This window comes from Colias croceus, chromosome 24 (assembly GCF_905220415.1).
Source record: "Colias croceus chromosome 24, ilColCroc2.1".
NCBI classification, from domain to species: Eukaryota; Metazoa; Arthropoda; class Insecta; order Lepidoptera; family Pieridae; genus Colias; species Colias croceus.
In genome coordinates this window covers 3214944-3226697 of record NC_059560.1, presented here as the reverse complement: position 1 = coordinate 3226697, position 11754 = coordinate 3214944, and the positions used below count along the sequence as shown (strand labels likewise).

The window sequence follows — 11754 nt, the reverse complement described above, 5'->3', positions numbered from 1 at the left end:
GATACTTTATTTTTTAATATGTACGCACAATTTTCTCGTATTTACTACAAATTATAGCGAAAATTATGCGAATGATGGAAAAAGGATTTCTACGCTCGTTTATGATTAATGTTAAAGCTAGATACTTACCGTAAAATATTTCCTATAACATTATGCTAGTAATACGATGGGTTTATACTCAACAAATTCTCTCTGTAAATAATTCCTGCCCCAACTACAAGTAATAGAAGCGCCTCGAGTTTAAATTTAAACTGAAAAAGTTAAGAACTTCTCGGACATTTTAACTGGCGAGATAGAATTTCGATAGCATTGATAATAGAATTTGTTCTCAATTCCTATAGTTTGTAAGTTTTCCGTACGGTATTTATAATTAAAAGTTTTATGTAAAGAGTTAATGATTATATTAACTTATTAAATAAATTAGAAAGATTCTGTAGAATTACAGCGCTTGAAAATTGTTTTAATCTGGATTATTACATTCATGGATGGATATCATTATAATTTCATATAACATGACGAGATAAATAATTATATAAGTAGGTAATATCTCGAAATTCGGCTAAAAATCGCATATCTGATATCTTGCAACAACTTATTTTGAATAGATTTATATAATTTGTCCTACTAGATTGAAACTACCTACCTATCTTTATTTTATTCGCTAAGAAAGCACAATTTATTTTTATTGATACAATTTTGTTATAGGTATTCATGGTAGGTAGGTATATATATAAAAGAATATATAGTAAATCTCGCAATGTAATCTAGAACTTTAAACCTAATTTCCACACAAAATATGACGCCAAATTTTGGTTGTTTTCTCCGACAATCGAGTAAAAAAAACTCAATCAAACTTTTCACATTTATAGATAGTAATTTCATGTTTGCGTAACAAATAGCATAAAAGATGTGACTAACGTAAAGACAGATCTCTTTGTCTTTACTTCTTTATTATTTTTATTTTATTTTATAGGAGTTGGGACTGTTATGTACATATAGGTACGGTAAGGTATGGACGTTACGCTCCTAACGTATGACCTACTTAAATTTAAAAAAAAAAGATTTTATTTGAATATATATTTTATTTTTCGTTTTGAATAGGAAAAATTCACACAAAAACTCTGGAACGCGTTTCGACGGAAAATATTGCTTCGAATTCTAGCTAGCTTTTAATAAGTTTCTCTCAATGAATTGTTACCAATTCTTAAGCAATAAACTTTATCCAATAAGGTATTAAATGGAATGCGATTGCGGGAAAGGTACGAAATTCCAAGATACAACCTCGTTTTATTGCAAAAACTTAATGAATAGCTTCACGCCTGCGAGAAAAGTCTTTTCTATTATTTATTAGTCAGGTACTGTGAATTATGATTATGTAATTAGATAAGGAGAGAAATAAAATACTGCTTTTATATTCTTTGATGTTTTTATTTTAGTTTAGGTTTCGGTGATTAAAAAAGTGCATGAGAGTGATTGTAGAGGCGGTATTATTTTAAGAAAACGTCAAGTTTTCATAATACCTATTTCTTTGAAAAAATCATGGATTATAAGTGTTTATCAAAAGCGTGAAATAGGACCACGATGTTTTAATGATCTGAAAAAATAAAACAAATTATAAACCAAAAAATTTTTCTTCCTTATTTTACCTTCTTTCTCTGCAGACTCCTCCTAGTAGTTACATTTCTCTTAGCACAAAGTAATACCACAGCTAATAAATACTATACGTATTATAGGTACCTACTTTCTGAGAAATACATATAATAAAATCTTTATGTAACCTTTAGGATTTTTTTGTATTTATAATATATAGAGCTGCAAACAATGATTATTTTAAAGAAACTTACCGTGGTATAGCTTTCTAAGGAAATAATAGAAAATCCGTATGTGGTTACGTACACTTCATGTTGTGATCTGAAAATATAACGCAAGTTAATTGTAGACCCATGACATTAGAAGACTTTTAGATTAAGTTAAATATTTGTTTTAATCTATACTAAATTACTAATATTATAAAGCTGAAGAGTTTGTATGTTTGTTTCAATATCAATCTCAGGAACTACAGGTCCAATTTGAAAAATTCTTTCGGTGTTACATAGCTCATTTATCGAGGAAAGTTATAGGCTATATATCATCACGCTAAGACCAACAGGAGCGGAGCAACGCGGGTAAAACCGCGGGGCACAGCTGGTAATTAGCTATTCTTTAGCTGTAAAGTTCTTTATAAACCTTATTTACGTATATTTCAAACAAAAGCTAATTTAAAATTAAAACTTTATAAAAACAAATCTTAATCTTAATCTTAATCTTCTCTAATATATAAAAATCAATGCCACTTTTCGTTGTAATTCCATAACTCGAGAACGGCTGAACCGATTTCGATAATTCTTTTTTTATTATATTCCTTGAAGTACGAGGATGGTTCTTATGTAGAGAAAACGTTAATATGTACCACGGGCGAAGCCGGGGCGGACCGCTAGTCTTCTTAATATATAAAAATCAATGCCACTTTTCGTTGTAATTCCATAACTCGAGAACGGCTGAACCGATTTCGATAATTCTTTTTTTATTATATTCCTTGAAGTACGAGGATGGTTCTTATGTAGAGAAAACGTTAATATGTACCACGGGCGAAGCCGGGGCGGACCGCTAGTCTAATATATAAAAATCAATGCCACTTTTCGTTGTAATTCCATAACTCGAGAACGGCTGAACCGATTTCGATAATTCTTTTTTTATTATATTCCTTGAAGTACGAGGATGGTTCTTATGTAGAGAAAACGTAAACATGTACCACGGGCGAAGCCGGGGCGGACCGCTAGTATAATCTAATATATAAAAATCAATGCCACTTTTCGTTGTAATTCCATAACTCGAGAACGGCTGAACCGATTTCGATAATTCTTTTTTTATTATATTCCTTGAAGTACGAGGATGGTTCTTATGTAGAGAAAACGTTAATATGTACCACGGGCGAAGCCGGGGCGGACCGCTAGTATATATATAAAAATCAATGCCACTTTTCGTTGTAATTCCATAACTCGAGAACGGCTGAACCGATTTCGATAATTCTTTTTTTATTATATTCCTTGAAGTACGAGGATGGTTCTTATGTAGAGAAAACGTAAACATGTACCACGGGCGAAGCCGGGGCGGACCGCTAGTGTAATATATAAATCTCGTGTCACAATGTTTGTCCTCAATGGACTCCTAAACCGCTTAACCGTTTATAATAAAATTCGCACACCATGTGTAGTCCGATCCAACTTGAGAGATAGGATAGTTTTTATGAAAAAAACGTAAACATGTAGGTACCACGGGCGAAGTCGGGGCGAACCGCTAGTACTATTATATGTATGTATATGTATGTTGTAATGTGTGACGCAAATTACTTTACCTATGAAGCATGATAAGAATCAAGCTTTTGATTCTCTTTGAGACGTTGTACCACCCGCTCTCATATAGAGCGTTTGCGACTTCCTTGCTCTGGAATACAAGTTTAAATTAAATATTTCATTTATGTAAGTTCGTAATTATAAACAGATCCTACATTCTAAAGGCTGATATGAATGATGTAGTAGGAGTTATATTTGTCTTTTGAATGTAATAAACAACCTTTGTAAATTTTGTTAGTGGATTTTGATGATTAATTTATAAAAGGAAATATCATATGCATGAATATCTTATTAATATTAAAAATAGTTAAATACATTTAATTTGATATTATTTATCATGAAAAGATACGCCGCGAATTAGTGTAGACTGTAGAGAGTAAAGTATGTATTAACTTGTAATTTGCTGTTAATGTTACAAACTGTAAGTACATACTTACTGAATCAAGTAAGCTCTGCCCATACCAGCACAACAACCATATTTGCGTCATAGAAGATGACAGAAACATCTTAAATTTTAATTCATTCCATTTTTCCAGATACTGCAAATTAAATTTAGGAATTAACAATTATTATGTTCTACTAGAAGATACGAATCTACAAATATACAAAAATTTTCTTTACATTGAACAAAATAGAGCTCTACTAAATGGTTGTATCTTTTATTAAACAATATTTAATTCACAGTTAGCTGTTTTATCATACAACAAAATTTAAGGGTTCGAGTCCCGCCTCGTGTTCGAATTTTTTCTATTCTTTATAAAATTTATAACAAATAACAACAAAATTTAAATTAAAGCAACATTAATAAACTAATACGTACAACGATGCAAATGCCACAGAAACATATTATAATGGAACTGTTCATGAAGTTCACCAACATAGAGAAATTAAACATATTTTCTACTTCGCTTGATATCCTGTCAATTGATAAAAGGAATTAATTAATTAATAAACAAATTTTCATATTATGTTGTTCTACATGAAATAATAATCTGCATTTAATAAAGATAAATCCGTGATAATAAATGTAACGATAGATATTTTTATGATAAAAATAAAATTACGTTGATCCTCTGACTCTATCTCTCTCATAATTAAAATTCGATTAGTAACAACTTGCAATACATTCTGTAACTGAAAACTGTGAAAGCAGGTTGTAATAATAAATTATCTTTATTAGACTGTTCAGAACGATATGGAACTATAATTTACATAGATTTAATTGAAAAGCTCATAATTTTAATGCTTAAAAAATAACTCACCGTATTAGAGCTTGGTGGCGAATAACAATATCTCTTATTTCGTTCAAATGCTTTTTCTCCCATTCTGCTGCTGTTAAAGATTCTAACTGCGGCTCATTTTTACGGAAAGCTTCGCTATATTTACCTAAAAATGAAAAAATAACTATATTTTTTCATGAAGCTACTGAAAGTTATAAATTGAAATCATTGTTGCCAGAGCCAGAGCCTAAGATTTTAACAACTGCGTTGAACGATATTCAAGTATCAAAACTCGATATCCCACCTAAATTATATGCTTTATATTAAACGAAAAAGAGGGAGGTTCTATGTTCATCTGTATGTATTTTCTTTGAGTTTTAAGATTAGTATTCAATAGTATGTTTAGTATATCTAGTAACATGTAAGTTTATTATGTATCATTTTTTCAATTTTTGAATATTTTACATACGTACCTAAAGGAAAATCTTTGATAAGTTGATCATCTGTAGGCACGTATATCATCTTCTGTATTCTAAGTGATAATAAGTCGAACTGTAGTGTGATGTTACTTAGAAAGACGAAGAATAGAAGGTCACTTGCTAGCATGAAGAATACTATGCTCATACCTAGTGGAATAGTCTTAATTAAGAATGATGATTATTATTTACATCTTCGTGAACATAACTTCTAAGAATCTTTACAATCAATACAGTTAAAACACGCTTAAATTCTTAAAATTATTGTACTGTCTCTAATACTTGTGGTGTACAAAGTTTGAATTAAATCTACCCGTTTCAAGTTGGTCAAAATCAAGTCTAAAGGATTCGGTTACATACAAACATACAATTGAAGCTAAAAAGTAATAAAAGTATGTGCGACTATGGGAAATACGCTTGTGTATGTTTATGTATGGCAGTTGCAGAAAAATTAGTCCTGATGATTGATGATTTCTTCAGAGCAAAGTAATTATTACAGCACATTGTATTACGACTACCATCTATAATATCGTATCCCCGACATTAGATTAAAATGCTTTGATTACAAATCTATACTAATATTATAAAGCTGAAGAGTTTGTTTGTTTGAACGCGCTAATCTCAGAAACTACTGGTCCGATTTGAAAAATTATTTCAGTGTTAGATAGCCCATTTATCGAGGAAGGCTATAGATAGAGTCTAGGCTATATCATCACACTAAGACCAACAGGAAAGTACTGTGGGTAAAACCGCAGGGCACAGCTAGTTATGAATAAACTTCCGATAGATAAGATATAATCCGTCTTTTGATAAGCCAAGGTTCTTCCCGACAACAACAAGGACTATAAAGTTAAAATCAATACGGTTTAATCTCAACAGCCTTTGCTGTTAAAATTCAAGTCACTCGATGAAATAAAAGCGAATATGAAGCTTCTATACTGAACATCTTGTACTCATCATTTATTAAATTCCTGGAAACTCTTGACAATATACTTGAAGCCTGTTTTCTTTTATAGTACCTACCTATAATGTATATACAATTTTTTATTAATTTATCAGGACTCTGTATTACCAAGTGCTTTTTATTAAATGTGATGGTGCATTTGAACAATTAATATTATTTTTTATCACGCAATAAGGTACAGGTAAGGCTGAACATGGGCTGAACAGTACATGGTAAATTATGACAACTGTAGTTAATGTTAGGTGCGTTTTTTTTAATTTTCTACTTATTCTCACATGCATTAGTTTGAACAAAAAGGATGAATGGATACGCTTTCAGTTGATATTCGTCGAATGGTAATACGTATTTGAAAGCCAGGACTAAAGGTGCGTCCAATCCAAACAACCGTTTAATGATTTGAAAATATGGAGGGAAATTGTAGAAAAATATAAGAGCCATGTTGCACCAGAAGTAGCCTGAAAATAAGAAGAACTAAATATGTTAATAATAGATAAAACTCTTTATACATATAATTAGAAAATGTCACGTAAAATATAAGGGCCAGACTCTGGAGCGTATCCACAAATCTTTTATAGTCTTGTATTCATATGTAATTTTAATCCACAAGTTAGTTATAGGATTACCTTTTACAACGATATTCATTTGTTTCATCATGTTACGAACAATATTCTGTTTGTCTTCAGACATTTCTCCCTTCGGCCACATTTCCTTTAGTTCAGAAATAATGTATTCAAATACCGCTCTATTGCGGACTATTTTATACGATTTCGATGAAGCTGTATTGGTTATAAATAATTTAATAAATTTAATAGTTTTACTATTACTATATAAGTTATAGATTACGTCATAATATCTAATCAGAAATTAAATTTAACTATTCATGATTTTGTTTAAACCCCACAGATAAATACCTAACGTAAAATACTTTATGAAAAAAGCATGTCAAGAATATTGTTTGATCTAATTTTGGGTGCAGTATCGATTATAGAGAGCGTTGCAGCAAAATTATGATAATTATCTTCAATGTACGTATTCAATTATAGATATAAACAACAAAATAGTCAAATATATTTTAGTTTTTTAGCTAAAATACTTACCAACAGCGACAAACCCAACACAAGGCATCACAACAACAAGATCCTCGAATGTGCGAGATTTGAGAAATGTTATCGTCATGTTAGAAGTGCCCATCAAACAGAGAGTAAACGACATCCAATAATAGGAGATACAGAAAAGCCTGGAAATGTATAGGATTTTATAACAAGGCAAGTGGCTATAGGGATTGTTTTTGTGACTCTACTATTAATTTTTCTTTGACACTGTGCCGTAAGCATTTTGCACATCACTCGTATATAAAAGAGTTATAAAAGATATAATCTGCATACTGTAGAGAAAAGGATTGACATTGATTAATTATTGCACCCGTGAAAAGTCAAAAAATTGATCGATACAATTTTAATATTCTAGTCCCACCCGAGCGAAACCGGGATCATCGGCTAGTTAGTTATATTGTGAACATGTTGATGATGATAAGGTATAGCGATAGTAATTAAAATTCAATCGTATATTAACGAATCCTTCTCAATCGAAAAAGCTTTTTAATTGACCAGTGAGTGAAGTGACCCATTTTCGTGCAAATAATTAAACTTAAATTAAACTGGAACGATTTTATCGTTTAAATCGGAGTTTACATTCAAGTATCATAAATAACAGTTAAATTATGATTTTCAAAATCAACTTTAATTTCATTTACACAGACTATAAAGTTATTGAAAAATAATTATCTAACATATATAAAAAAAAAACGATCTGGACATTATTAATAGGTATCAAGCCGAATTAAATACTTTAAGTAATTTTGCACATTATGATAAATACTAATTTGGTTAGTTTAGATTATTAGTATACTATTGTATTATCTGTGGTTTAGATTTTTTTAAATATGTGTTTAAAAAATATATATATACAAACCTCAGGAATTTGCTGTCGTCGCAGTTTATGCGAATCCCGGATAATTTCGCAGCAATCTGCGGCAGTTTATACTGATCATCGTAATCTTTTTCATTGTATGTTATATTATTCTGTTAAATACAATTTTTTTATAATTATTTTACGGTACAGAAATTACAATAAGACGTATTTTTTATATAGACTGCGGTGTACTTGTGCATGTATAATCTATATTCTAATAATTGATTCTGATCATTTCAGTACTTAAAATTATTTTCAATTATAGGTAAGTACCTGGTCGGTTGTGGATTTATGTATATTTTTTCTAGAAAATAGATAGTGAATAAACTTTGCCATCTTTTATACAAATGGATTATAACAATAAAACCTCCCCTTATATATGATTTAAAATAGTTCATAATTTATTAAGTGTTGTGTTAATTACAGGCTTATAAATGGTATTTGCACCTAGTCGTTAATTTAATTATTGTTTGAGGTGTAACGGTGTTAGGTAAAAGTTGTTATTAGTTATACTTACGTGGCTAAGCGTGTTGTTGTTTGCTCTATTATTTCTGTAGTTATTTCAATCCCTTTGTTATTATTGTGAACTAGCTTTCCGCTCGCGGCTTCGCCCGCTTAGTCTAAAATCTTATACAATAAGTATAATTATACTTATAGTAAAACCTCCCTCGACAATCACTCTATCTACTAAAAAAACCGCATCAAAATCCGTTGCGTAGTTTCAAGATTTAAGCATACAGACACACACGGCTGAAAGTGATAAATAAAATCACATAGATACATTAACTGTTACATTGCTCTTATAGAATGTCTCAATATGAGAAACATGAGAATGGTTTAGTTAGAAATTTTCGGGCTTTCTAAAACAGGAAGCTTTCTAAGTTTGGTAGAGTCGTACTATACTTGTTCAATATGTAAAAGAGAGATAATAATCTATATTAATATTATAAAGCCGAAGAGTTTGTTTGTTTGTTTGAACGCGCTAATCTCAGGAACTGCTGGTCCGATTTGAAAAATGATTTAGGTCTTAGATAGCCCATTTATCGCGGAAGGCTAAGCTATATCATCACGCTTAGAGCATCAAGAGCGGAGCAACGCAAGGCGCAGCCTAGTATGATATATTTCCGAAGGTATATTTTATTTTCGTAGCTAGTAAAAATATAATATTTTGCTCAAATAATGTACTACGTAATGTATGTAGGTATGTTCTAAGTAATAGTTTAAGTTTTAACTCTAAATTGAAGAGCACGTGAAATAAAACGACATGAAAATATATAAATTTTACCTGAAAATAAAATTTGTATTATGTTTCCTAAGACGTCCGTAGTCCATTATGAGAGAGAGTACATCGCCTTTTTCCCCGTGAAGTCGCTAGATGGTGCTAGTTTTAAGCCCGTCACGTGGTACTGCCGCCAGCGCCGCAAGTGGTGGGGACAAAACTCACCACAGTCCCAGCAAGCCACCAGAAATATCCTCATTGTTCGTCTCATAAATGATACGGTAGCAGTGGTGCAAAAATAACACCAGGAAGACCTTATCTGGACTACGGACGTCTTAGGAAACATAATACAAATTTTATTTTCAGGTAAAATTTATATATTATGTGTTCCGTTTGACGTCCGTAGTCCATTATGAGAGAGTTGTTTGTTATCTCCTGGTGGCTTGATAAATAAAACGCAACAATGTGATAGAGTAATGCCCCAAAAAGCTTATATATATCCTATAAACAAAATATATAATGTAAAAAAACATGACTTTGATAATTATTGAAAATTTGTCTCAATACCAAAAATATAATGACGATATATAGATGTATAAAATACATCCATAAATATACTACAAGTCGATCTTATCAACATTTTAATCAGTATATGCATTTCAACCTGAGTAGGCTGAAAAATCTCGATTGTGATTACTAATGACTTCTATTTTGATTAGAATTAAATACACTACGACAATAATATAATAAAAGTTCCACCATGTGGCGGAAAGACATTCGTGGGATTCGAATTTATTATATTCTTTAAAAAATTTGTTTGTAAATTATAATGTTTATAAACATACTAATATCATCTCCAGTTTACTTTTGCAAGAATGTTTATGTTTATTAACTAGATATTTTTCGAAATAGATTGATGATGCTACTATAACTATGTAACATTACCCAGATTTCGACCTCGACTCGAAAAGAGCTCGCTTTACCCTGCCACCTATCACTTAAGATAGCCGCTGTAGCTGGTCTCACCGGATGCTGTGTAGTAATAAACAATTTAGTCAGAGAACCTCTTATGGATTGGAAATGTAAAGAAAAGTTCTTATGTGCCTTGAAACTGGATTCATATTTACATAATATGTGACGATAATTTAGCTAACTTGATTGCTAGTATGTGGAAGAATATGTTTTGGAGTCCAATGCGGAACGCAAGGTAAACGCGTCTTCACTATCGACCCATTGTTTGAATTGCAATGTAAACAGGAATAAATAGATAACACGTCCAAAAACTAATAACAGAAATCACAGTATAGTAGCTGCGCGTTAATAAATGCACACAATTTTTTATTTATTTTATTAATCACATAGTTAAATAATTATTTTTATTATGCTGATTTATTTTAAAAATATCTCGATAAGAGTTTTTGAATAACCTTCCTTGCCTTCCGGATTTGTAATTTTGAAAGATTTGTTCTAGCTAAGGAAATACCCTAAGGTAATGTTTGCTTAAATGATCAGATGAAATTTACAAACTGACTGATTTTATGTACATATAAGAATAGTGTACAAACCGTCAGTTATACATAGTCAGTGGTCACCAGCAGTCTATGTATGTTTCTACTTTTTAAGCTGTCCATCAAGGTGTACAACAGGTTGACCTATCCAAAATGAGCGAGACTTTCAGCTGTAGGTTCTGTATTTGAGTTGGATCTGAACCTGTGCGTGTTTGTCAGTGAACGATTGAGAAGACTTATCCTGATAGTAGCACGGCTCTAAGTCGTGTTTTACTTGAGATGACGTAAGCTGTTTGAGCTGTGATTAAAATTTATTTGTAGAATTCCCCTCTGAATGGAAATGTTTGTGTCGACTGTTCGAGCACGTTGCATTAGGAGCCGGCGCGATTGCGCGAGGATTCGGCTTCCTAGCTGTACAGCCCTAGAAGGTTGTGAAGTGTTCAAACGTTCAAACTAATAACTCTTGTCAAAGAGATTCCGTTCTGCCTTTGATTGAAATTTTTTCTTACTGCCTCGACTGTCAAGGTTAGGAAAGCTATTACTGCAAACATTTCAATTTCCATACCAACTTTTTTGACACTGGGTCCAAGGTCCTTTCATTCACTGCTTTGACTTTCCTGTGAATTGGATACGGCTGGTAGATATACTTTTTTTTTAAAATGAAACTTTTATTACATCGTCTCAAACTCTTTGGTCTGTGTAGCGCATGTCGCGTGACGCACGATACGTACGATAATTATCGTACAAATGTCTATAGTGTGAAAAAAAAGTTTCACTTTTACCGTGGTTTCATAAAACCACACAACATTTTTACACTTACTTGCTTTTAAAAGATGTTTTTGAACTAGATCTTTAACAAGTGCGGCAGTTCAATCTTCCCCGGAGGGAAACAAAGGTTTCAAAGTTGATTAGCCCTAAGAGGCGTTCCTGTAGCGCTGTGGCGTGTGTCAGTACATCCTTCCCCGGAGGGTGATAAAATTTGCAACGATGACAAACCTTTATAG

At 31.7% G+C, this 11754-nt stretch overlaps 1 protein-coding gene across 1 annotated transcript; it reads right to left on the bottom strand.

The window, feature by feature from the left end:
• Positions 1-1441: 1441 nt before the first annotated feature.
• On the bottom strand, positions 1442-9501 carry LOC123702624 (odorant receptor 85b-like). Its single transcript, XM_045650384.1, has 12 exons — positions 9376-9501; positions 8024-8133; positions 7150-7289; positions 6676-6828; positions 6328-6507; positions 5086-5238; positions 4655-4778; positions 4213-4309; positions 3830-3931; positions 3395-3483; positions 1845-1911; positions 1442-1594 (listed from the first exon to the last, which is right to left on the bottom strand). Exons 1-12 carry the CDS (start codon positions 9499-9501, stop codon positions 1538-1540), a joined length of 1398 nt encoding a protein of 465 aa, XP_045506340.1. The 3' UTR covers positions 1442-1537.
• Positions 9502-11754: the final 2253 nt, after the last annotated feature.